Source organism: Nerophis ophidion, linkage group LG28, assembly GCF_033978795.1.
Source record: "Nerophis ophidion isolate RoL-2023_Sa linkage group LG28, RoL_Noph_v1.0, whole genome shotgun sequence".
NCBI lineage: Eukaryota > Metazoa > Chordata > Actinopteri > Syngnathiformes > Syngnathidae > Nerophis > Nerophis ophidion.
Genome location: NC_084638.1, coordinates 17,559,749 through 17,585,328, shown reverse-complemented (window position 1 = coordinate 17,585,328; position 25,580 = coordinate 17,559,749). Strand labels below are relative to the sequence as shown.

The 25,580-nt window shown below is 40.8% G+C and overlaps 3 protein-coding genes across 10 annotated transcripts in view; 2 read left to right on the top strand and 1 right to left on the bottom strand.

Moving 5' to 3' along the window:
• LOC133545389 (gastrula zinc finger protein XlCGF57.1-like) overlaps positions 1 to 14,738 on the bottom strand; it is a 262,634-nt gene extending 247,896 nt beyond the window's left edge. For 4 of the 5 annotated variants that reach the window (XM_061890900.1, XM_061890904.1, XM_061890909.1 and 1 more), the window contains exons 1-2: positions 14,612 to 14,738; positions 11,209 to 11,431 (exon numbers count right to left, since the gene is read on the bottom strand). In XM_061890900.1, the coding sequence (XP_061746884.1) occupies positions 11,209 to 11,431 (223 nt within the window). In that variant the 5' untranslated portion in view covers positions 14,612 to 14,738. Of the gene's footprint in view, positions 1 to 5,183; positions 5,993 to 6,098; positions 6,556 to 11,208; positions 11,432 to 14,611 lie in introns of those variants that run through there. The other variant, XM_061890911.1, reaches the window with a different exon arrangement.
• Positions 1 to 25,580, top strand: part of LOC133545492 (major histocompatibility complex class I-related gene protein-like) — a 291,962-nt gene that overhangs the window by 113,596 nt on the left and 152,786 nt on the right. The window lies entirely within an intron of this gene.
• On the top strand, positions 3,776 to 24,570 carry LOC133545430 (gastrula zinc finger protein XlCGF57.1-like). 2 transcript variants are annotated; one of them, XM_061891024.1, is made up of 2 exons: positions 3,776 to 4,192; positions 21,824 to 24,570. In XM_061891024.1, the coding sequence occupies exon 2, from the start codon at positions 21,874 to 21,876 to the stop codon at positions 23,395 to 23,397; it is 1,524 nt and encodes a 507-aa protein (XP_061747008.1). In that variant the 5' UTR covers positions 3,776 to 4,192; positions 21,824 to 21,873; the 3' UTR covers positions 23,398 to 24,570. The 2 variants fall into 2 exon arrangements, with proteins under 2 accessions (XP_061747008.1, XP_061747007.1); XM_061891023.1 differs by lacking the exon at positions 3,776 to 4,192 and adding an exon at positions 14,792 to 15,061 and having other exon boundaries at positions 21,824 to 24,568.

The window sequence follows — 25,580 nt, the reverse complement described above, 5'->3', positions numbered from 1 at the left end:
GGAGTGTCAACGTAACAATCATATTGTGACATCCTTTTTCTTTTTTTTTCTTTTCAAAAGAGATTACTTTACCCTAACCCTATACTGCCTAATTATGTAGAAAAAAAACATAGTATTGCAAAATACAGTACAACTTAGATTGTACACATACTAAAAAACAGTAACAGTAGAAAACGAAAGTATCATCTTACTTACAAACCAACACAGGATGAAAACAAACAAAAAACAGTATCACCTGTCATTCTTTACTTTTACAGTATGGTTTTCTTTTCGTCTTAACCTAGAAATTTCTCATCAATTAGCAAGATATTTGCATCTTCCCTTTTTGTTTTCTAACACAACCAAAATAACATGTAACCCAGAAACTTGTCACAACTGTTTTCAAGCTTCAAAAGTCACTGTGTATAGTCTTTCAGAAAATTTCGACAAAAAACTCTACGACCTGCTCTGGTCACAGCAACCGACTGGTCATTGGTACGTTGCTGAATATCCATCGTAGTTGTGTCACTGAACGTTCCTGATTGCAGAAGCGGGGCAGGTGCCTAATGGCTGCGCCTGAGGTGTCGACGGTTCCTCCGCAGAACAGCACCTGACTCCAACTTCACCTCGTAAGACCTGTGTTGCATCTCCTTCAGCACCTTTGCGACTTTCCATACTTTACACGGCTCAAAGGTCTGAACTCTCACACTGTCTCCCCTCTTGAGACAATCCAAGTCCTTGACTGAGCGGTTTTAATATCTTTCCTGCCTCAGTCTGTTACCTTACAGTCCCTGCTCACAGTCCATGACCCGCGGTGTCAATAGGGTATCTTTTGTTGGCAGTAGGGTCCAAGTCCTCCTACTTAACAGTCTCTGTGCAGGGCTTGTCTCCAGGCCTTGACTGGGTGTGTTTCGATGATCCAGCATAGCCAAGTACAGATCTTGCCTGGCAGCCTCAGCTTTTAGCATAAGTCACTTTGGCTGTCTTTACCGCCGACTCGGCCATTCCGTTGCTGTGTGGGTATTCCGGTGATGAAGTTCTGTGCACAAACTCCCAACTTAGGCTGAATCTCTGGAACTCTTCAGACGAATATCGTGGCCCATTGTCTGACACAACCACATCCGGTATGCAATGTCTTGCAAAGTGAGCCTTCAGCTTATAAATTACAGTGCTGCTTGTTGCGTCCGGCAGGTAATCTACCTCCCAGAAACTGGAGTACTAATCTACTGCAGGGGTCACCAACATTTTTGAAACCAAGAGTTACTTCTTGGGTACTGATTAATGCGAAGGGCTACCAGTTTGATACACACTTATTAGGTAGTAGAAAAGTTTCACCTTCATGACCTCCTCTGCTTCCGGCATCGTCAGTTCCATGTAAAGAGTAAACTCCTCTTTCCAACATTTCCACGACTTATAAATAGCAGAGTCCAAACAAAGTGTCGGCGGAGGTCTCAGGTGCTCCATTTACGTTTCCCTCACGCCACTCGATGACGCGGTTTCTGTCAGCTCCGGTCCCTCTAGCTCAAGGGTCACCAACCTTTTTGAAACCAAGAGCTACTTCTTGGGTACTGATTAATGCGAAGGGCTACCAGTCTGATACATCCATCCATTTTCTACCGCTTATTCCCTTTCGGGGTCGCGGGGGGCGCTGGCGCCTATCTCAGCTACAATCGGGCGGAAGGCGGGGTACACCCTGGACAAGTCGCCACCTCATCGCAGGGCCAACACAGATAGACAGACAACATTCACACTCACATTCACACACTAGGGCCGATTTTGTGTTGCCAATCAACCTATCCCCAGGTGCATGTCTTTGGAAGTGGGAGGAAGCCGGAGTACCCGGAGGGAACCCACGCATTCACGGGGAGGACATGCAAACTCCACACAGAAAGATCCCGAGCCTGGATTTGAACCCAGGACTGCAGGACCTTTGTATTGCTTCACGGTGGCAGAGGGGTTAGTGCGTCTGCCTCACAATACAAAGGTCCTGCAGTCTGATACACACTTAAATAAATGGCCAGAAATAGCCAGTTTGCTCAATGTATCTTTAATAAATAAATCTATATATATATTTAAAAAATGGGTATTTCTGTCTGTCATTCCATCGTACATTTTTTTTCCTTTTACGAAAGGTTTTTTGTAGAGAATACATGATGAATAAAACACTTAATTGAACGGTTTAAAAGAGGAGAATACACGAAAAAAATGAAAATAAAATTTTGAAACATAGTTTATCTGCGATTTCAACTCTTTAAAATTCAAAATTCAACCGAAAAAAATTTATAGAAAAACTAGCTAATTCGAATCTTTTTGAAAAAAATAAAAAAAGCGTTTATCAAACATCATTTGTAATTTTTCCTGATTAAGATTAATTTTAGAATTTTGCTGACATGTTTTGAATAGGTTAAAATCCAATCTGCAATTTGTTATAATATATGACAAATTGGACCAAGCTATATTTCTAACAAAGACAAATCATTATTTCTTCCAGATTTTCCAGAACAAACATTTTAAAAGAAATTCAAAAGACTTTGAAATAAGATTTAAATTTGATTCTACGGATTTTCTAGATTTGCCAGAATAATTCTTTTCCAATTTTAATAATAAGTTTGAAGAAATACTTCATAAATATTCTTCGTCGAAAAAACAGAAGCTAAAATGAAGAATTAAATTAAAATGTATTTATCATTTTTTACAATAATAATAAAAAATACAAATACTTTGATACATTGATTTAAATTGTCAGGAAAGAAGAGGAAGGAATTTAAAAGGTAAAAAGGTATATGTGTTTAAAAATTCTAAAATCATTTATAAGGTTGTATTTTTTCTCTAAAATTGTCTTTCTAAAAGTTATAAGAAGCAAAGTAAAAAAAATAAATGAATTTATTTAAACAAGTGAAGACCAATCCTTTAAAATATTTTCTTGGATTTTCAAATTGTATTTGAGTTTAGTCTCTCTTCGAATTAAAAATGTCGAGCAAAGCGAGACCAGCTTGTTAGTAAATAAATGAAACTTAAAAAATAGAAGCAGCTCACTGGTAAGTGCTGCTATTTGAGCTATTTTTAGAACAGGCCATCGGGCTACTCATGTGGTCCTTACGGGCTACCTGGTACCCGTGGGCACCGTGTTGGTGACCCCTGATCTACTGTAATAAAAATTATCCCTGTTTTTCCATTTGAGCAAATTCGTTCCAACTTTGGCCCATGGTCTAAACCCCATATCATGTGGTTTAAGTGTCTCTCTTGGATGTTTGGGGTCTACTGATCTACAAATGTCGCACTTTGAAACAAAAGTCTTTACCTAGTTATTCATACTTTGCCATTATACACATTCACGTGCTCTCCCGAGACATCCCGTAACTACTAAATGTGATGAATGAATGCGGCGTGTCAGATCAGTTCTCAGTTTATCAGGTATAACTGCCCTTTCGCCCCTAAATACAATACCCTTCTGTACACTAAGTTCATCCTGAAATGAAAAATAGTGCTGAATGTCATGTTGCAGCTCCTGTTTAGTCCTCAGCCAACCTGATAGAATAAAGCCTACCACTTTCTGCAGTTTAGCATCCTCCCCAGTGGCATCCTTAAAGGCCTACTGAAACCCACTATTACCCACCACGCAGTCTGATAGTTTATATATCAATGATGAAATATTAACTGTAGGAGCCATTTTAGGCATCCTTATTTTGAGTTGGCATTACTTTCTTTTGTCACTAGGTGGCGGGCTTTTTGGTTGAGCAGTGCAGGGGGGAAGGCATATATAGAAGCACAAGTGAGCTGATTAGAAAGGACTCAGGTGTGGGAGCACAAACCGTTCTTACCAACGGCAAACAACAGCACACAGCAACAGGCAGGAAAGACAGGAGAACATATGGCACAATGTCACTACAATAATCCATAGTATGTTTCATTCACCCTGCAAGTTAATTAATAAATATGCATTAACTGGATTTCTGACTGGACCTCACTGCATTGCAATGTTTGCTGCTGCGTAGGATCACTCCCTCAAACCTGTTGAGTAGTGACAATAAATTTGAACATTTGAAGGTGAAGATTGCCACTACAACTCAAGTAAGAACGGTGCTCTTCGAGTGAAAAGGACAACAAAAAGGACACTGAAGGACATCAAAAAGCCACAAGAGGACGAATTCTGCCTTGGCCACGCTGCTGCTCATCAGCCAGGGTGATTGGAAACACCTGCCAGCTCTATAGGGTGAGTTGTGTGGAGCTGAAAGCAGCACAAGGGAGAGACTTGGCCAATTATGTTTGGTGGCAAAGATGATGTACAGCCACAAGATGGCCAAAATGTGGATCCTGAAAAGGAAAAAATAGCCAGAAAGTTTACTGCCAAAGGCTTGGAAATGAAAGTTGACAATTATCATAAAGCAATAAGAGAATATGTTAAAAAAGATGCTAAAATAAGGGACACAATGAAACAACTCATGCATTTAAATGAAAATGATGAAAATGCAAATACTGTAAGAGGTTATTTGGATAAATTGATTCATTTGTGTGGAGAGGCAAGGGAGAATCATTCCTCATTGATTGCCTTACCATTGCCTGAAGAGGAACTCGATAGAAAAAATTACTGGTTTCAACAAAAGATTAAGATACTAGAAGGTTTCATAAAACTTGTGCATGACTGATAATCAGAAGTGAAAAAGCTAACCACACATGACACTGCTCCTGTGGGAGAGGAGTCACAATTGCATCCTTCTCAAACACATGGCTCAGTTGAAATGCAATTCCAAGATGAAATGCATGTCCCACTTGTCCATGATGAACATTTGTGTTACACTTTCTGATATTGGAGCCCAGGACAGTTCATCGAATGTCTAAATCACACGCAACTCCATAACATCAAGAACCTCTTCTACCTCATCTGCTCTCATGGCAGAGGTTGCTGCATTGGAGAAAAAACATCAGATTGAATCACAACAAAGAATTCAACAGGAAGAATTCGCAAAACAACAGGAACAACTCAGAATGGAAAAGGAACAGTTGGAATTGGAAACCAAGCTGGCAGCAGCAAATGCAAGGGAGCAAGTTTTTGCAACCATGGGATCTAGGGAAGAATCAAGAGTGTCAAGAATGAGCTCTGAATCACACAAGGGAGCTGCTGCTCCAAAGAAAACAATGCCCCTCTCTGACACACAGGTTGTGAAGCCAAAACAATTCATGTATGAAAAGTACACCAAAGCTCATTATATGACTCCAAGACAGGCTGCTCTCTCTTTAATGCAAACTGACAATGTATCAAAATCAACTATGCAAATGGAAAATGTGTCGAATACAACTGGGCAAAGTAATCATACTCATGTGAAAAAAGATGGTGTTAAAGGTCACACAGTTCACACTACATCCGCTGTCACAAATGCCATCAAACAAGATCACATTCTTGATTTATTAAAAGGACAACATGATTTCAATGCCTTATTGGTTGAGCAGAATGTCCAATTCTCTTTACCATCAAGAGACGTACCTGTGTTTGATGGAGATCCGTTTCAGTATGAAACCTTTATAAGGGCATTTGAAGAGAATTCTTCACCACACACACTGTAACTCAAGACTTTCTCTAAACATCAATATATATGGAACATAAACATCAGAGATGGTACCAGAAAGCTAACACAAGAGGAAGGTTGACATATCCAACCGTATGTCTATTTACTTTTTTTTTTGTTGGCACTATGCAGGAATAGAATTGCATCTACAGTGCCAGGATTCAGGCGAGAGCGCCTGGCCTCTAAAATGCGCCCTGCTGCGCTGAAGGAACGCTCACTTGCGGCAATTGTTGCTGGGATGCATAGGAGTCTCTTTGCAAGGTGTTGTAGTCGTGGGAATGATTGTCCTTGTTGCCGCCAAAAGGAAAGTAGATGTTCTTCTGCTGATCTGTCGAGACGGAAGTTTGTAGAGGAATAATCCTCTACTTCATCAACAAGCAAAGATGTATCTTCCTCCCATTCTGTGAAGTCAATCCTTTTTTTTTTTGGTGATGTGCCATCAGCTCCACCTAAAGGAACAATAAAATCTATTATTGCCTAATATTTTACACCTATAAAACAATCAATCAACATAACATAAACTTAATAGCGCATGCAGGCAATGTATCAACTCACCTTGCTCTGTTGCTGATTGGGGCTCGGTGACAGGTGGCTCGGTGGCAGGGTTTTCTTCTCCATCATCTAGAAGAAGTTCCCGAACTTGCTTGATCACTTCTCGTCTGTCCTCGTCTGCCAGCATTTTCAGCGACTTAAATTTCGGGTGGAGAAAAGTGGCGATTTTGTGAGCAGCAGTCGGATGCATCTTCTCATCAAGCAGAGAAGACGCGCGAGAGCGCAGAGTTTTCATGTAAGGTGGGTCTCCATACTTGGGCTCACAGTGTTTTTTCAGCTTGAAAAACCAGAGCAGAACCATCTGAACGGTTGGGTGATGTTCTCCTTCAAGCTCGCTGATTGCTGACATGAAAAGGGTGAGAAAGTCGATCAAGTGTTCAAGTTGATCCTGGTGAATGCCATCGAGGCGATGTTCTTGGTCTTTGCTCCGTAGCAGCTCTCTGATGTCTTGGTATTGTTTCTGGATTGATTCAAACATCATGACTTTACTGTTCCATCGCACGTCACATTCTTGATTCACGGTGTACTTTAGGCCGGCGACGGCACCGGTTCTTTTCAGAAATGCAACAAGCTCTTTGCAGTAATCAATCATGTCCAGGACATCTTCAATGCCCTCATAGTCACCCTTTCTACTGAAGGTGTGTCTCAGCACCGTGTTCAGGATGTGTGCAGAGCACGGAATCCAGTGGTAGGAGCGGAGTGCGGCTTTTATGTTAGGGCCCTGGTCACTGACAAAAACTACCTTAGATGGCTGTATGCCGTAGGACGTCAGTACACTGGTTATCTGCTCATGAAGGTTTTCGCTGGTTTTTTTCAGTGTTGGGTCAAACTCCACTGTTGCCAAAACACGATTTTCCAGCTTCCACTCCCTGATATAGTGACACGTAAGGACTGTGTATGCTCTCTTTTTGAATTCATCCGTCCACATATCGGTGGTTACAGAAATACCTCCGTTGTTGCTGATGGCTTTTTGGATGTCCTCCGAAAGTGTCTGCTTAGCAGTGGAAGCCTGCAGTTTTGCCCGATCACACACAGTTTGCCGATGGGGCAGGATGGCACCAGCATCCACGGCACCGCACTTAGCGCCTATGTCAATCAGCGTCTGGGCCACTTGTTGAAACCCTTTACCCGAGACTATATCAAACGGGTGCATATCATTAGTGCACAGGTCCACACATGCATCTGTAAGCCTTGTTTTAACATCCTGTGGCACTCTTCTGGGATCACGGCGGACGAAACTGCTCATTCTCAGGGTGTTTGTGGAGTTTTGGGGTTTTGCACAAATGTGATGCACCATGTTGGATGTCCCGGTTTTGTGACTGTCGTAAACATAAACAGCGTCGCAGCTCTTGCAAATCACGTAGCCAGCATTGCTATCATCCTGATTTACAACCTCATAAAAACGAGTCCACGCTGAACTTTTCTGGTCTTTTTTTTCCCTGGTCTTTAGTATTCCCTTTTTTAGTTTGTCGCGTACCACGTTTCCTGAAGGCGTTGCCATCTTTTTCTTTGTTTCTTCTTCTTCCGTTGTGTCGTGTTGTGCTGCAGTGCATGATGAATAAATGACTGTTAACAACATTTAACTATTTATAAATGGTTGATTTATATAGGCTAGTAAGGTGAAGTGTTGGACCTGACAAGTTTCGGCTACCTGGCTTCTGCAGCCTTCATCAGAGGTGTCACGTGATGTTAGGATGACGTCATCTGTGACGTGTTATTTGGATTGTACCATCAAGTGTTGTCAGGTACAACACTTTACCTACTAGCCTATATAAATCCACCATTTATAAATACACGTCAGTAGGCTAAATGAACCTCTTCAACATAACATTTAACTAAGTATAATGTAGCGGCTGGCTACGGGGTATTAGCCAATGACTTTGGCTGGGGGGCGAGACTTCCGGGAGAGATAGGGACGTGACGTTGTCGACAGGAAGTGAGAGTTCGCATTGTCCCGGGAAAAGCGTTAGAGACATGAGAGCTGTTGTGTGGTTGTATTACATCTTGTGCAATAAAGACAAGAGAAACAAATAAGTTTTATGAGCCTACATTCCTGGGATTATTACAATATATATTTCCGAATTGGTTCAACCGCCACCCGCCCGAATCTATTTAAAATCTATTTTTTCGTCATGTCACCCGCCCGACCCGGGGACTCCGCGGTTGTAACCGCAAAGTGAAGTGAATTATATTTATATAGCGCTTTTTCTTAGGTGACTCAAAGCGCTTTACATAGTGAAACCCAATATCTAAGTTACATTCAAACCAGTGTGGGTGGCACTGGGAGCAGGTGGGTAAAGTGTCTTGCCCAAGGACACAACGGCAGTGACTAGGATGGCGGAAGCAGGAATCGAACCTGCAACCTTCAAGTTGCTGGCACGGCCCCTCTACCAACCGAGATATACCGCGCATCTCTAACACCTACTCTTTATCTCTGAACTTAACCATAATATTATAATGACATTGTCATAACCATAACTTCTATATCCATCCATCCATTTTCTACCGCTTATTCCCTTTTGGGGTTGCGGGGGGTGCTGGCGCCTATCTCAGCTACAATCGGGCGGAAGGCGGGGTACACCCTGGACAAGTCGCCACCTCATCGCAGGGCCAACACAGATAGACAGACAACATTCACACTCACATTCACACACTAGGGCCAATTTAGTGCTGCCAATCAACCTATCCCCAGGTGCATGTTTTTGGAAGTGGGAGGAAGCCGGAGTACCTGGAGGGAACCCACGCATTCACGGGGAGAACATGCAAACTCCACACAGGAAGATCCCCAGCCTGGATTTGAACCCAGGACTGCAGGAACTTCGTATTGTGAGGCAGACGCACTAACCCCTCTGCCACCGTGAAGCCTAACTTTTATATCATGGAAATAAAAAAAAAAATCTAATTCCAAAATCCCTAAAAACAACATTTATGGTATGTTTTTGTTATCATGCAAAATAAGTTTTGGTGGTCATCTTGTTGTCTGGGCCAAAAGGAACTTTTACCAAAACATGTTTTGCTATGTGCTGTTTTATGGAATATCTCCATCAACAATTCCTCTTTAGGAATTGGAGACCATCTACGACACGCTGCCGGAATGTCAGTCAACTTTGTGTTATTTTAATAAATCAAGTGTTGACTACTTTGGTTATTGAAAATAAATGTTTACTTTCACTTATTGATGCATGTAAGTCAGAAACAGGAAGTGAAATTATAAGTTTAATTAAATTTGATTACAGTATAAAATGTATTTAGTGAGAGTGTGAGTTTTGCGTAAACATGTTGATACAGGTATACATCTTCTTGGGGACTGGAACACAGATATGTCGCGAAGGTATGCAGCCATTTTTGAAACCTTCACTAAGCTGTGCCACCAACATTGCCTCACTTAGCTCATTAAGCAAACTACCAGGGTGAGTGAGTCCTTTTAAACCTTAATAGACCTCGTTGTTACTTCTGACCAGTCTAAGATCACCACAAGTGAAACTACTGTATGCGGCTTAAGTGATCATTCCATGATTTACTGTACCCATAAAGAACAAATAACAGAGACTGGCGGCCACAAAACAAGCGAAGGTTGAATCCTCAAAACCTAGACTAGCAAGGCTTTCAATGACAAACTGGCAAATTAAAGGCCTACTGAAATGATATTTTCTTATTTAAACGGGGATAGCAGGTCCATTATATATGTCATATTTGATCATTTCACGATATTGCCATATTTTTGCTGAAAGGATTTAGTAGAGAACATCGACGATAAACTTCGCAACTATTGGTCGCTGATAAAAAAAGCCCTGCCTTTACCGGAAGTAGCAGACGATGTGCGCGTGACGTCACTGGTTGTAGGGCTCCTCACATCCTCACATTGTTTATATTCATAGCCACCAGCAGCAGGAGCGATTCGGACCAAGAAAGCGACGATTTCCCCATTAATTTGAGCGAGCATGAAAGATTTGTGAATGAGGAAAGTAAAAGTGAAGCACGAGAAAAAAAAAAAAGGAAAAAATAGGCGATTGCAGTGGGAGCGATTCAGACAAATTTAATAGGATAATTCTGGAAAATCCCTTATCTGCATATTGTGTTACTAGTGTTTTAGTGAGATTATAAAGTCATACCTGAAAGTCGAAGGGCTGCCGTGACCGCCAGTGTCTTTAAAGGAAGCCATGGAGGAGCAAAAAAAGTCGTAGCTGCCTCTTTGACAGCTGCTGCAGGATGACGCAAACTCCAATCAAGTCTATGGTAAGAGCCTACTTAATATCACAATTTTCTCATCCAAAACCTATCTGGTTGACGTGTGGTAGAGAAACGTGTTCGCTTGACCGCTCTGCTCCACAGTAAAGCTTCACAACAAACAAAGAAACACCGGCTGTGTTTGTTTTGCTAACGGCAGCTGCAATCCACCGCTTTCCACCAAAAGCATTCTTCTTTGTAGTCTCCATTATTAATTATTGCAAAAGATTCAGCAACACAGATTTCCAAAATACTGTGTAATTATGCGATGAAAATAGACAACTTTTAGCCGTGAGTGGTGCTGGGCTGAAATGTCCGCTCCAAACAATAACGTCACAAGCACACATCAACATAAGCGTCATCACCCGAGGGTCCCTGGTTCAAATCCCACCTAGTACCAACCTCGTCACGTCCGTTGTGTCCTGAGCAAGACACTTCACCCTTGCTCCTGATGGGTGCTGGTTGGCGCCTCGCATGGCAGCTCCCTCCATCAGTGTGTGAATGTGTGTGTGAATGGGTAAATGTGGAAGTAGTGTCAAAGCGCTTTGAGTACCTTGAAGGTAGAAAAGCGCTATACAAGTACAACCCATTTATCATTTATTTATCATTCCGCAACGTTTTCAACAGGATACCTCGCGGGAAATTTAAAATTGCAATTTAGTAAACTAAACCGGCCGTATTGGCATGTGTTGCAATGTTAAGATTTCATCATTGATGTATAAACTATCAGACTGCGTGGTCGGTAGTAGTGGGTTTCAGTAGGCCTTTAAAGGGGCTTTAAAGGCACAATAGAGGACTACCATTACTTATAATGTTAGCCGCCTTGTACTAGCAGTTTTCAACTATTTAGCATACATATTGGATGACATTTAAATGTTGTGCTTACTTGGACTGTGATGAAGCTGTGAGGACTCAGGTGGTTTGTCTTCATGCTCTTCAGTCTTCACAGAGACAACAGTCAGTGGAAACTTGCTGAGATCAGCCTCCTCCTGCCCTAGAAGACACTCTCCCTCCTGAGTGATCCAGAGATCCTCCTTTTCTTCTTTAATGTGGGGGGGCTGTGGATCCACCTGCTGCTGAAGGGGATGTTCTTGTTGAAAAGCGTTCATCTGTTGGACGTCCGCAAGACAACGCAAACAAACATCAGCTCAAACGTGTCAAATATTTCTTTGTCTATCAAATATAATATTTTCCAAGTGGACTGACACCACTTTGTGGTGATGTTCTTCTACACATGGAATAATCATCAGTTATTGATTATTATGAATTGTGTAATTGAACCTTGTTTTCTGCATTTACATTATTGATAAAAAGTAACAACTTATTGAAAACCTCCTGCTGGGATTTTAATACCGTCATGACTGCATGAAGTCAGTCTGCACGTATAAAAGTTTCATTGTGCTGCAGCATCAAGTGACCCCAACTTGCTCCTCCCACGACCAACCTACCAGCCAACCTTGACGTGAACCTCCAAAATAGTCCCACCTCACGTCAACGGTGACCAGGACTGCAGAGCTGTGACTAGTTGGCTTTACTTTTACGCGCAATATCCACTCCTTGTTCTTCCTTCTACGAAAGCAACATTTTTAACCCAACAGAAAACAAACAGAAGTGCAGCGAAGCACGTGTAGCAAGTGCCAGCGAGTGTGGCCGTGCGATAGTATGTTGGTTGAACCTCACTCACACCTTAAGAAATGTGCTGGCGTGAGAATATATATACCCACTATATTGCCAAAAGTATTTGGCCACCCATCCAAATGATGAGAATCAGTTGTTCTAATCACTTATAAAATAGAGCACTTAGGCATGGAGACTGTTTCTACAAACATTTTGTGAAAGAATGGGCCGCTCTCAGTGATTTCCAGCGTGGAACTGTCATAGGATGCCACCTGTGCAACAAATCCAGTCGTGAAATGTCCTAAATATTCCAAAGTCAACTTTATTATAAGAAAAGTGAAGAGTTGGGGAACAACAGCAACTCAGCCATGAAGTGGTAGGCCACGTAAACGGACAGAGAGGGGTCAGCAGATGCTGAAGCACATAGTGCAAAGACTTTCTGCACAGTCGGTTGCTACAGAGCTCCAAACTTTATGAGACCTTCCAATTAACCCACTTACAATAGGCAGAGAGCTTCACGGAATGGCTTTCCATGGCCATAGAGCTGCATCCAAGCCATACATCACCTAGTCCAATGCAAAGCGTGGGATGCAGTGGTGTAAAGCACGTCACCACTGGACTCTAGAGCAGTAGAGACGCCTTCTCTGGACTGAGGAGTCACGCTTTTCCCATCTGGCAATCTGATTGATTAGTCTGGGTTTGGAGGTTGCCAGGAGAACGCTACATTTCCGACAGCATTGTGCCGAGTGTGAAATTTAGTGGGGGAGGAATTATGGTGTGGGGTTGGTTTTTCAGGAGTTGGGCTTTGCCCCTTGGTTCCAGTGAAAGGAACTTTGAATGCCCCAGGATACCAAAACATTTTGGACAATTCCTTGGGACGGCACTTCAAGTTCATATGTGAGTAAAGTCAGGTGGCCAAATACTTTTGGCAATACAGCGCTTCTTCCTCCAAACACGACAAGTTGAGTTTATACCAAAATGGATACATGGATGATACAGCAGAGGATTGGGAGAATGTCATGTGGTCAGATGAAACCAAAATATAACTTTTTGGTATGAACTCAACTCGTCGTGTTTGGAGGGAGAAGAATACTGAGTTGCATCCCAAGAACACCATACCTACTGTGAAGCATGGGGGTGGAAACATCATGCTTTGGGGCTGTTTTTATGCTAAAGGGACAGGACGATTGATCCGTGTTAAGGAAAGAAGGAATGGGGCATGTATCGTGAGATTTTGAGCCAAAACCTCCTTCCATCATTGAGAGCTTTGAATGGTTGACCAAATACTTATTTTCCACCATAATATACAAATACATTCTTTAAAATTCCTACAATGTGAATTCCTGGATTTTTTCACATTCTGTCTCTCACAGTTTAAGTGTACCTATGATGAAAATTACAAACCTCTGTCATCATTTTAAGTGGGAGAACTTGTACAATCGGTGGCTGACTAAATACTTTTTTGCCCCACTGTATGTATATATATATATATATATATATATATATATATATATATATATATATATATATATATATATATATATATATGTATATATATATATATGTATATATATGTATATATGTATGTGTCTTGATTGGATTATTCAGAGAATAGTGCTCGATACCGTGGTAGAGCGCAATATGTAGGTGTGGGAAAAAACACAAGACTACTTTATCTCTACAGAACTGTTTCATGAGGGGTTCCCTCAATCGTCAGAAAAATATCCTGATGATTGAGGGAACCCCTCATGAAACAGTTCTGTAGAGATGAAGTAGTCTTGTGATTTTTCCCACACCTACACATATATATACATATATATATATATGTATATATATATATACATATATATATATATTAGAATAATTGTGTACCTCATGCTTTGATTACAAACAAAATATTGATGCATGTTCAATTTGTGTGCAGTATATTAAAGCCATTTTTAATATTTAACATTTATTTCATTAAATATTAATTTTTGGCTAACTGAATGAGCATTATTGCTTACAATTGTGCAAATAGTGTATTCATAATAACAAACATGAGTTGATTTAATTTCAATGATATGTCTGCCCGAATGCAGCTGACATAGGCTCCAGCACCGCCCGCAACCCTAAAAAGGGACAAGCGGTAGAAAATGGATGGGTGTATGTCCTCAGGGTAATAGAAGTGCGTGCAAACAACATAATTTGTATTTATTGCTAATAAAGTTAGCACCAGCGCTAAGTAAACCACTGCAATGTGTGTGTAATACATTATATTACACTGTCATAATAATCCATCCATCCATTTTCTACAGCTTATTCCCTTTGGGTTAACTTGTTATCATGTAAAGCGTCTTTGAGTACACTGAAAGGCGTTGTACCAATTAAAATGTATTATTATTATTATTATTATACCATGTGACTTATTCCAGATTTAAATTACGAGATGTTCGTTCCTTTCTAGTGACAAATATTTAATGATGTTAAGCGTGACTGTAATATAGAACAAAAAACAGTTAAAGTATTAAATAAGTCAATATAATTCTCATAGAGAACATATAAAATACACTCCTAAAAAAACGCTAGCATTTGCTACAAAGGCCTGCTAGCGGGCTAACGCTAGCACGTTAGCTTCGAACAACATATCAGGTAAATAACAGAAACAATATAAAAAATAGAATTTATTATACCTCATAAGCCACGTGTAGAAGAGAGGAGTGGAATATATTATTCTTATTGTTACACCAGCAACTCTTAAATGGGACTTTTTCTTTTGTTCTATGGCCGGGCGAAGGAAGTGTGCACCACTCACTATTGTCCCAGTGAAACACGTGTTTGGCCAATATTTGTTCCGCGGTGGAAACACCTCGATGACGTCAAACAGGAGGAAGAACAAAACAAGATGGCGTCTGGCGGAGAATACGTTGTTTTGGTTCTTATGGTTTCTAGGTCTTAATTACAACGTACATGTGCACATGTGTGTCGTTTAACATAGTAAACGTCCTTATTAATTGTTTGTATGCGGATACATTTGTCTGAGTGCACTTTGACGTGCGAGCCGAGCCTGCTGGTTAACTTAGCTTGTTAGCTGCTAACAAACAGAGTCAGAAGTGATCGATACATCAAAGCAGAGATCCAATGTAAGTGTAAATTGTTTTTATTGTGTGAACATGTCTACATTACAAATGATGTGCGTGTTGGTGACTCAGCGACTAACTTCTGCCGTTGAAGAAATATTTGTGATGTTAGAAATAAAAAAAACGATAGCAGAGTACAAGGAGGAATTTTGTCCAACAAAATAGGAGAAGGAGCGACAACATCAACTACTGGACGCTGTTTTCAAGAAACATCAAGTTGTATTACACATCCATCCATCCATCTATCTTCTTCTGCTTAGCCGATGTCGGGTCCCGGGGGCAGCAGCCTAAGCAGGGAAGCCCAGACTTTCCTCTCCCCAGCCGCTTCGTCCAGTTCTTCCCGGGGGATACCGAAGCGTTCCCAGGCCAGCCGAGAGACATAGTCTACCCAACGTGTCCTGCGTCTTCCCCGTGGCGTCCTACAGTTCGGACGTGCCCTAAACACCTCCCTAGGGAGGCGTTTGGGTGGCATCCTGACCAGGTGCCCGAACCACCTCATCTGGCTCCTCTCCATGTGGAGGAGCAGTGGCTTTACTTTGAGCTCCTCTCGGATGATCTTGTTCTTTCGGTCATAACCCAAAGCTCATGACCATAGGTGAGGATGGGAACGTAGATCGACCCGTAAAATGAGAGCTTTGCCTTCCGGCTCAGCGCCGCACCGATCCGCCTGTCAAACTCACAATCCTCTCTTCCCTCACTCGTGAACAAGACTCCTAAGTACTTGAACTCCTCCACTTGGGGCAGGGAACTCCACCCTTTTCCGGACGAGAACCTTGGACTCGGACTTGGAGGTGCTGATTCTCATCACAGTCGCTTCACACTTGGCTGCGAACCGATCCAGTGAGAGCTGAAGATCTAGCCCAGTTGAAACCATCAGAACCACATCATCTTCATGATGTGGTCCTGATGGCTCGATTGGTAGAGTGGCCGTGCTAGCAACTTGAGGGTTGCAGGTTCGATTCCCGCTTGTGCCATCCTAGTTACTGTCGTTGTGTCCTTGGGCAAGACACTTTACCCACCTGCTCCCAGTGCCACCCAAACTGGTTTAAATGTAACTTAGATATTGGGTGTCACTATGTAAGGCGCTTTGAGTCACTTGAGAAAAGCGCTATATAAATATAATTCACTTCACTTCACTTCACTTCAAAAAGCAGAGACCTAATCCTGCAGCCACCAAACCGGATCCCCTCAACGCCTTGACTGCGCCTAGAAATTCTGTCCACAGAAGTTATGAACCTCCTTAGCGGAGTCCAACCCTCACTGGAAAAGTGTCCGACTTACTGCCGGCAATGCGGACCAAGTTCTGACACTGATCATACAGGGAGCGGACTGCCACAATCAGACAGTCCGATACCCCATACTTCCTGAGCACTCCCCACAGGACTCCCCGGGGGACACGGCCGAATACCTTCTCCAAGTCCACAAAGCACATGTAGACTGGTTGGGCAAACTCCCATGTACCCTCAAGGACCCTGCCGAGAGTATAAAGCTGGTCCACAGTTCCACGACCAGGACGAAAACCACACTGTTCCTCCTGAATCCAAGGTTCGACTATGCGGCATAAACTCCTCTCCAGTACACCGGAATAGACCTTACCGGGAAGGCTGAGGATGCTTATACATATTGACACAAATATATAAAAAATACTAACCTTATGACAGATGCTTTTGCAATTGTTCGATTTTATCTTTCACAACAAGGTTAAATCACCATAAATGATTCCAGGGCGCGGCACCACTGCTGCCCACTGCTCCCCTCACTTCCCAGGGGGTGATCAAGGGGATGGGTCAAATGCAGAGGACAAATTTCACCACACCTAGTGTGTGTGTGACAATCATTGGTACTTTAACTTTAACTTGACTTAACCTAGTGGCCACAATAATTCATTAAGTCAAGCTCATGGCGCAGAAAGTTAAACGCTGCGGACACGATTGTTACTGGATATTTTCTATCAGATATCTGTTTGGAGACCTTGTGTACGTATTGAGCAAATGTAATTATTTGATATGCTTAAATGTGCTGTTTTAGCTTAGCTGTTATGTAGCTGCTAGCTCCTCGTAGCCTACAGCAGGTGTGTCCAAAGTGCAGCCCATAGCTATGTTTTTAACCGACAACGAGGAGTGGTGAAAATGTGGTATTTGCGTGTCGGTCTACTCAGTGGCAGCTATGCCCTGTTTTGTCATTAGACCTAAGTATTTGGCTTGGTAGACGGGTACGAGCCTACCAAGCCAGGTGGTACGAGCACGAGCATGGAGGAGCCTTTGTGGTGGTGTCGCACCTTGGTGGTCGTGCCGTCAGGTAACACCAGGAATGTTCCTTCTGTGCGATATTGACTGGTGCTTTTTTTTCTCCCTGGACTTTGACTTAATATCTGGTGTGTCCTTCAGACCTCGGCCAAGAAGCCACGTAAACAGTGGCAAGAATGTGGGCGATAAGAGTGTATGTGCGTGGGCATGAACTTGCACCCAGTTTCAACTGGAACTCAGGACATATGATTAGTTGCACGGCCTATTCTAATCTATATTAAACATTTCTTAATCACTTCATCCTTCATTATCTTAATTATATCCCAACTTTAACGACCTGTAAAAATGAGCGACTTATCCTATTACATTTGTAAATAAAGTGTATTTCTAAATTATAGTCTTCTAACTTGAACCAGACAGTCATTAGGACAAAAGACCCTGCGAGGACTTTGCCCTTTAAAAGGGAAAGCCAAAAAGGACAGTATTAAGATGAATTCATCACATTTACCTTGAGGCATTTTATTATTAATATATATTATGTTCTTGTTACTTGGGGCGGTATAGTTTGGTTGGTAGTGTGGCCGTGCCAGAAACTTGAGGGTTCCAGGTTCGAATCCAGCTTCTGCCATCTTAGTCACTGTTGTTTTGTCCTTGGGCAAGACACTTTACCCACCTGCTCCCAGTGCCACCCACATAAATGTAACCTAGATATGTAAAGCACTTTGAGTCACTAGAGAAAAGTGCTATATAAATATAATTCACTTCACTTCACATGATATCTTGTTGTTCTATTTTCTAATTTCAAAGGAACTGCACTTTTTGGAATCATTCACAGTCCCTACGTAAGTAAAAGTTAAGGTCCCAGCAGTAGTCACACACAAGGTGGGGTGTAATTATCCTCTGCATTTGACCCATCCCCAAGTTCACCCGCTGGGAGGTGAGGGCAGCGGAGGCCACGCTCAGGAATCCTTTGGTGATTTAACCCCCAACCCTTGATGCTGAGTGCCAAGCAAGGAGACAATGGGTCTGTTTTAAAATGGTTCTATTACAACTCAATTTCCATATTAGCTGGGAAATTGTGTTAGATGTAAATATAAACAGAATACAATGATTTGCAAATCCTCCTCAACCCATATTCAGTTGAATGCACTACAAAGACAAGATATTTGATGTTCAAATTTATAAACTTATTTTTTTTTTGCAAATAATAATTAACTTTTTAATAATTTCATGGCTGCAACACGTTCCAAATTAGTTAGAAAAGGGCATGTTCACCACTGTTACATCACCTTTTCTTTTAACAACTCTCAATAAAGTTTGGGAACTGAGGAAACTAATTGTTGAAGCTTTGAAAGTGGAATTCTTTCCCATTCTTGTTTTATGTAGAGCTTCAGTCGTTCAACAGTCCGGGGTCTCCGCTGTTGTATTTTACGCTTCATAATGCGCCACACATTTTCCATGGGAGACAGGTCTGGACTGCAGGCGGGCCAGAAAAGTACCCACACTCTTTTTTTACAAGCCACGCTGTTGTAACACATGCTGAATGTGGCTTGGCATTGTCTTGCTGAAATAAGCAGGAAAAAGACGGCGCTTTGATGGCAGCATATGTTGTTCCAAAACCTGTATGCACCCTTCAGCATTAATGGTGCCTTCACAGATGTGTAAGTTACCCATGCCTTGGGCACTAATGCACCCCAATACCATCACAGATGCTGGCTTTTGAACTTTGCGTCGATAACAGTCTGGATGGTTGGCTTACCCTTTGGTCCGGATGACACAATGTCGAATATTTCCAAAAACAATTTGAAATGTGGACTCGTCAGACTACAGAACACTTTTTCACTTTGCATGAGTCCATCTTAGATGATCTCGGGCCCAGAGAAGCCGGCGGCGTTTCTGGATGTTGTTGATAAATGGTTTTCGCTTTGCATAGTAGAGCTTTAACTTGAACTTACAGATGTGGCGACAAACTGTATTTAGTGACAGTGGTTTTCTGAAGTGTTCCTGAGCCCATATGGTGATATCCTTTAGAGATTGATGTCGGTTTTTGATACTGTGCCGTCTGAGGGATCAAAGGTCACGGTCATTCAATGTTGGTTTCCGGCCATGCCGCTTACGTGGAGTGATTTTTCCAGATTCTCTGAACCTTTTGATGATATTATGGACCGTAGATGTTGAAATCCCTAAATTTCTTGCAATTGCACTTTGAGAAACGTTCTTAAACAGTTTGACTATTTGCTCACGCAGTTGTGGACAAAGGGGTGTACCTCGCCCCATCCTTTCATGTGAAACACTGAGCATTTTTTGGGAAGCTGTTTTTATACCCAATCATGGCACCACCCACCTGTTCCCAATTAGCCTGCACACCTGTGTGATGTTTCAAATAAGTGTTTGATGAACATTCCTCAACTTTATCAGTATTTATTGCCACCTTTCCCAACTTCTTTGTCACGTGTTGCTGGCATCAAATTCTAATGTTAAATATGTTGTTTTTGTAGCATATTCAACTGAATATGGGTTGAAAATGATTTGCAAATCATTGTATTCCGTTTATATTTACATCTAACACAATTTCCCAACTCATATGGAAACGGGGTTTGTACAAGGCTGAAGTGCAGGCCCCCATCTCGCTACCCAGCATATGCCTGTTATATGATTCTTTAATTGTGAAATTATGTCTGAAAACCTTTTTACAAGTTGCCTTCATGTCCATTAGGACTTTTCAAAGTATAAAATACCTTCCACCTTAAACAGAATATTTTACTTTGAAAGTAAACTAGATAATTTATTTAGTGTTTATGCATGACTTCCTGTGCCACACGAGCAGATTTTAGCTCAATTGAACCACCTTGTTGTGGCGACCGCTAAATATAGAAGACAGGTGCTGGAAATTGACACATTGACTTGAAAACAAAAACGGAACGAGTCTGTCGCCGTGGCGCCGCCGTTCCACATCTAATGGAAATCCCCGGTTACACTTACAAACGTTGCTTGGTGAGATCAATGACGAAACCTTACTTTGGGTTCAAAGCACGAATTAACAGGAAATACACTTTCAACGCACAGTACTCGCAGTGAGCCAACTTGACCACAAGATGGCGTCATATCATAGACAACAACACAGAATACAGATTTACACTATAAACAACCTAATCTTTTCTCCAAGTGTATACATCAGTAACTGACATTAAAATCACAGGGGGCGCTGGAGCCTATCCCAGTAGCCCTCAGGCAGCAGCAAAATTATGGCAATTTAGATTTTAGGCCATATTGCCCACCCCTCGTAAAAAGTGGTCTTCTTTTCCTGTGAATAATGTTGTAAAGAGCAGTGTGTTTGTTTTCAGGCCAATTCATATAATAGCTTGTTTTTTTAAAGGCCTACTAATATACGTTTTTCTTATTCAAACGGGGATAGCAGGTCCAGTCTATGTGTAGTATTTGATCATTTCGCGATATTGCCATATTTTTGCTGAAAGGATTTAGTAGAAAACATCGACAATAAAGTTCGCAACTTTTGGTCGCTAATAAAAAAGCCTTGCCTTTACCGGAAGTAGCAGACGATGGATGTGCGCGTGACGTCACGGGTTGTAGGGCTCCTCACATCCTCACATTGTTTACAATCATAGCCACCAGCAGCTAGAGCTATTCGGACCGAGAAAGCGACAAATTCCCCATGAAAGATTTGTGGATGAAGAAATTTAGAGTGGAGAACTAAAAAAAAAAAAAGGCGATTGCAGTGGGAGCGATTCTGATGTTTTTAGACACATTTACTAGGATAATTCTGGAAAATCCCTTATCTGCTATTGTGTTGCTAGTGTTTTAGTGAGATTAAATATTACCTGAAAGTCGGAGGGGTGTGGCCACGGGTGTGTTGACGCCAGAGTCTGAGGGAAGTCACGGCAGCTGCAGCAGGACGCTCCGCTGATGTCTCGGTAAGAGGCGACTTATTACCACAATTTTCTCACCGAAAACTGCCGGTTGACATGTAGTCGGGATCCATGTTCGCTTGACCGCTCTGATCCATAGTAAAGCTTCATCTAGGGGAATTTTAAACAAGGAAACACCGGCTGTGTTTTGTGGCTAAAGGCTAAAAGCTTCCCACCTCCATCTTTCTACTTTGACTTCTCCATTATTCATTGAAAAACTTGCAAAAGATTCAGCAACACGGATGTCCAGAATAATGGGTAATTATGCGATTAAAGCAGACTACTTATAGCTTGGATCGGGCTGGAAAATAATGTGCGCTACAACCGGTGACGTCAAACGCACGCGTCATCATACGCGTCATCATACCGCGACGTTTTAAACACGACACTTCGCAGGAAATTCAAAATTGCAATTTAGTAAACTAAACCGGCCGTATTGGCATGTGTTGCAATGTTAATATTTCATCATTGATATATAAACTATATGACTGCGTGGTCGGTAGTAGTGGGTTAAGTAGGCTTTTAAGTTCATGTGAACTTACTGGCTGAATCTGGACATTTCTCAAGCACTTTTGTCATTTTGTGTCCTGCAGACGTCTGTGAAGAACAACTTCTGCCTGAAAAACAGGAGTGTAGCTTCAGGATGGTAAAGGAGGATCCATCAAAAAAGAAGACCAGGTGCCACGGACCCTCTGGCGTCTCCTTTTCCTCTTTGACACAGACCCTTCCCTGTAAAAAGGAAAAGGAAGAGGAAGAGGAGGAACACAGTATTAGTCAGGAGGGAGAGCATATTGAAGGACTGGTGGAGTTCCCAGCGATTGGTGTCCCTGTGAAGAGTGAAGGTAATGAGGTCAAAGGTGAAAGTGAGGAGAACAGAGAGGCGGAGCCTCCAAGCAGCAGCTCAACACAACACATGACAACAGAAGCTGATGGAGACCACTGTGGAGGATCACAAGCAGACAAGCTCTTAGCTCCACTATCAGATAGTGAGGACACAACGTCACACTCTCCTGACACTGATGATGAAGACTCTAAAGATGATAAGACATGTCACACTGACAACACTCACTTCAAATGTCCTCACTGTGACAAAACCTTCAAATACCCTTGTCATCTGAAAACACACATGAGAAGACACACCGGAGAAAAACCTTTTGTCTGTTCAATATGTGGAAGAGGTTTTACACGAAGTCAGAGTTTGAAGTTACACAGGATAATACACACTGAAGAAAAACCTTTTATCTGTTTAATCTGTAGTAAAGGTTTTGTTCTAAGTAACCATTTGAAAGAACACATGAGAACACACACTGGTGAAAAACCTTTCATTTGTTCAATCTGTGGTAAAGGTTTTGTACAAAATAACAACTTGAAAGTACACATTAGAACACACACTGGTGAAAAACCTTTTATCTGTTCAATCTGTGGTAAAGGTTTTGTACAAAGTAACAATTTGAAAGTGCACATGACAACGCATACTGTTGAAAATACGGTTTCCTGTTCAACCTGTGGTAAAGGTTTTACACAAAGTCAATATTTGAAAGTACACATGAGAACACACACTGGTGAAAAACCGTTTTCCTGTTCAATTTGTGGTAAACGTTTTACACTTAGTCACCATTTGAAAGTACACACGAGAACGCACAGTGGCGAAAAACCTTTTTCCTGTTCAATCTGTGGTAAAGTTTTTATACAAAGTAACAATATGAAAGTACACATGACAACACACACTGGTGAAAAAACTGTTTCCTGTTCAACCTGTGGTAAAGGTTTTACACGAAGTCAATATTTGAAAGTACACATGAGAACACATACTGGTAAAAAAACATTTTCCTGTTCAACCTGTGGTAAAGGTTTTACACATGGTCACCATTTGAAAGTACACACGAGAACGCACACTGGCGAAAAACCTTTTTCCTGTTCAATATGTGGTAAAGGTTTTACAGAGAGTCAACCTTTGAAAAGACACACTAGAACACACACTGGTGAAAAATCCCATTCCTGTTCAATCTGCAACAGAAGCTTTTGTGAACGACCAAACCTCGTAGTACACATGAGAACACACCCAGGAGAGAAAGTTTTGAGTTGCAGTGTGTGTGGTGAAAGATTCTCTTATAAGTACCAGTGTAAGAAACACAAGTGTGCTGGTGAGAACAGCAGCAGCAAATGAAACTGCATGATTTGAAATAACTGTCAAGACTGTAATTTTTCACTTTCTAACAACATAAGCACATATAATGTATGACATTTGTGTGCGTTTTTTTTAGTCAAGTGCACGCATTAATTTGCAACATTGTGTACTTTTATTAAAAAAAATGAACAGAACAATTTGACTGAAAAGGTGAGAGTTAACAGTACAATACATTTTTCAAATAAAATAAACATTGTATGTGTGTATATATTCAACATACAATTTTAGACTTAATTATAAAAGTGTTTTTTTTTTATAGTTGTTTGAAATATTGAAGTATTAAATTTTTTTTTTCTAATTGTTAATGATCCCAGATAAGCACCTTTATATGATATACATGTGTACTGGTTCACATCTGAAACATCTGGATGACTTCAGGAAGCATATTATTATTTACTTTATACATCATTTGAACATTTGTCTTTTATACAATTTTAAAATGTGTGACTTTATGAATCATTTGTTGGGTCTCTATACCATTGTATCAATTATCTTTATTACTCTTTTTTTGTAATATGATGATTGTGTTGTGATTGTTTCATTTGTATGTCCCCAGATCTTTATGCAATATAAAAGTGAGAGGAAATGGCTGAATTGTTTGTGGAAGGATGGTTTTGTTTTTAAAAACATACATTTCTGGATTAAAAAAAAAAATCCCCATTGTTGTGTTTTAAACTTTTTTAATATTTTTTTTTTTCCTATATAAACATCCCCAAAACAATGTCAATATTAATCAATGTTTGGAGTGTCAGGCAAAAGCCAATATTGTACATCTTCCCACAGAGATTTACTTTCAATCAATACTTTGCATACTTTCACAAAATAAACAGTTTATTTTTTTCCCCCTATTACAGAACGATCAAGCGTTGTCTTCAAATGCAAAACAATATTGTAAAAAATATTTTTTGTGGTAAATTCCAGGGTTTTTTTTTTTTTGTTAAATGAACTCCTTGGCTTCTGGAAGAATGGAAACTTTCAAGTTATTCGTATTTTTTATTTGTTGTTTTGTTCCAGATAAAATACAGTAATAAAGAAATAGTAAAGAATTGTCTAATTTCAGAGTTTCAAACCTGTAATATTGTGTCCATTCACCAAAAGCCCAGAACGATTAGAAAATAGTTCTGAAAAACATTATATGCTGTATTTAGAATAATTTGAACGAAAGCTTTGATAATTTTTTTAAAATGTTTTTGGTCTATTTGTTGGTCATACTTAATAAAATATTCAAATAATAAAATACTTTTATCAGTCAATAAGTGCATCAGCGACCAAATGCCTTTTTCAAACCATTGCTGTACAAAGATGGATTTGTTTCTCATTTTAATATAACAACAATTCTATAGTGGAGTATTGTGTGTGATGAAGTTGTGTTTGTAAATTAGTTTCCAGTACAACAGCACTTGCTGGTAGGGATGGATATTGATCACCTTTTAACCGATGCGACACAAATTCCGGTACTTTGAAATCGATACCAATCTTTAACGATCCCACTTGTTAGTACTTTTGTGTGTTTTAATAATGTTGATTGTTTGTGATAATTAAATCTCCATTTTTAATGCAACATTCAAAAAATGTGTTTGTTATGATAAATGTTGTCCGTTTGTTACATCTTGTTTTATTGTCTTAATATCATATACAAGTAAGTTTATTACAGTTGCAAGTCCAATACGCTAGATGGTGGTAGTGTGAATTCATAGTGATTTTGTTGCACCCAAAAAAGTGTTAATGTACATATTGTACTTATTACTCAAAAGTCTTATTTATAGTTTTCATTAAGTAAGTTAGAGGTGTTAACGTCATGAGAAAAGCCGGCTCATGCGTTAAATTTCCCAGTTATAAGAGATAAGCAGTAGAAATGGATGGATGGATGTTTAGTGACAGGCTGGAAACTGTCAAACCTCAAGCCCGCGAAGTGCTTGAACTCAAAGGAGTTTTACACGGTCATAGACTGAGAGTGTGCAGACCAAGAAAGAAGCCCCTGTCCCGGAGTTGTCGACTGTAAGAAGGATTTACTTATAAGACACCCACACGTTCAACCAGTTTTTGGGACAAAAGTTTACTGGTCAGATGAGACTTTGCCTCACCTCCAATCAACAGTGAAAAGGCTGATCTTTTTACGCAAGCAGGTTTTCTGACAAGACAACAATATTAAACACACATAC

Coding starts and splice junctions, on each gene's coding strand:
- LOC133545430 (XM_061891024.1), top strand. CDS start 21,874: ATGGTAAAGGAGGATCCATCAAAAAAGAAGACCAGGTGCCACGGACCC.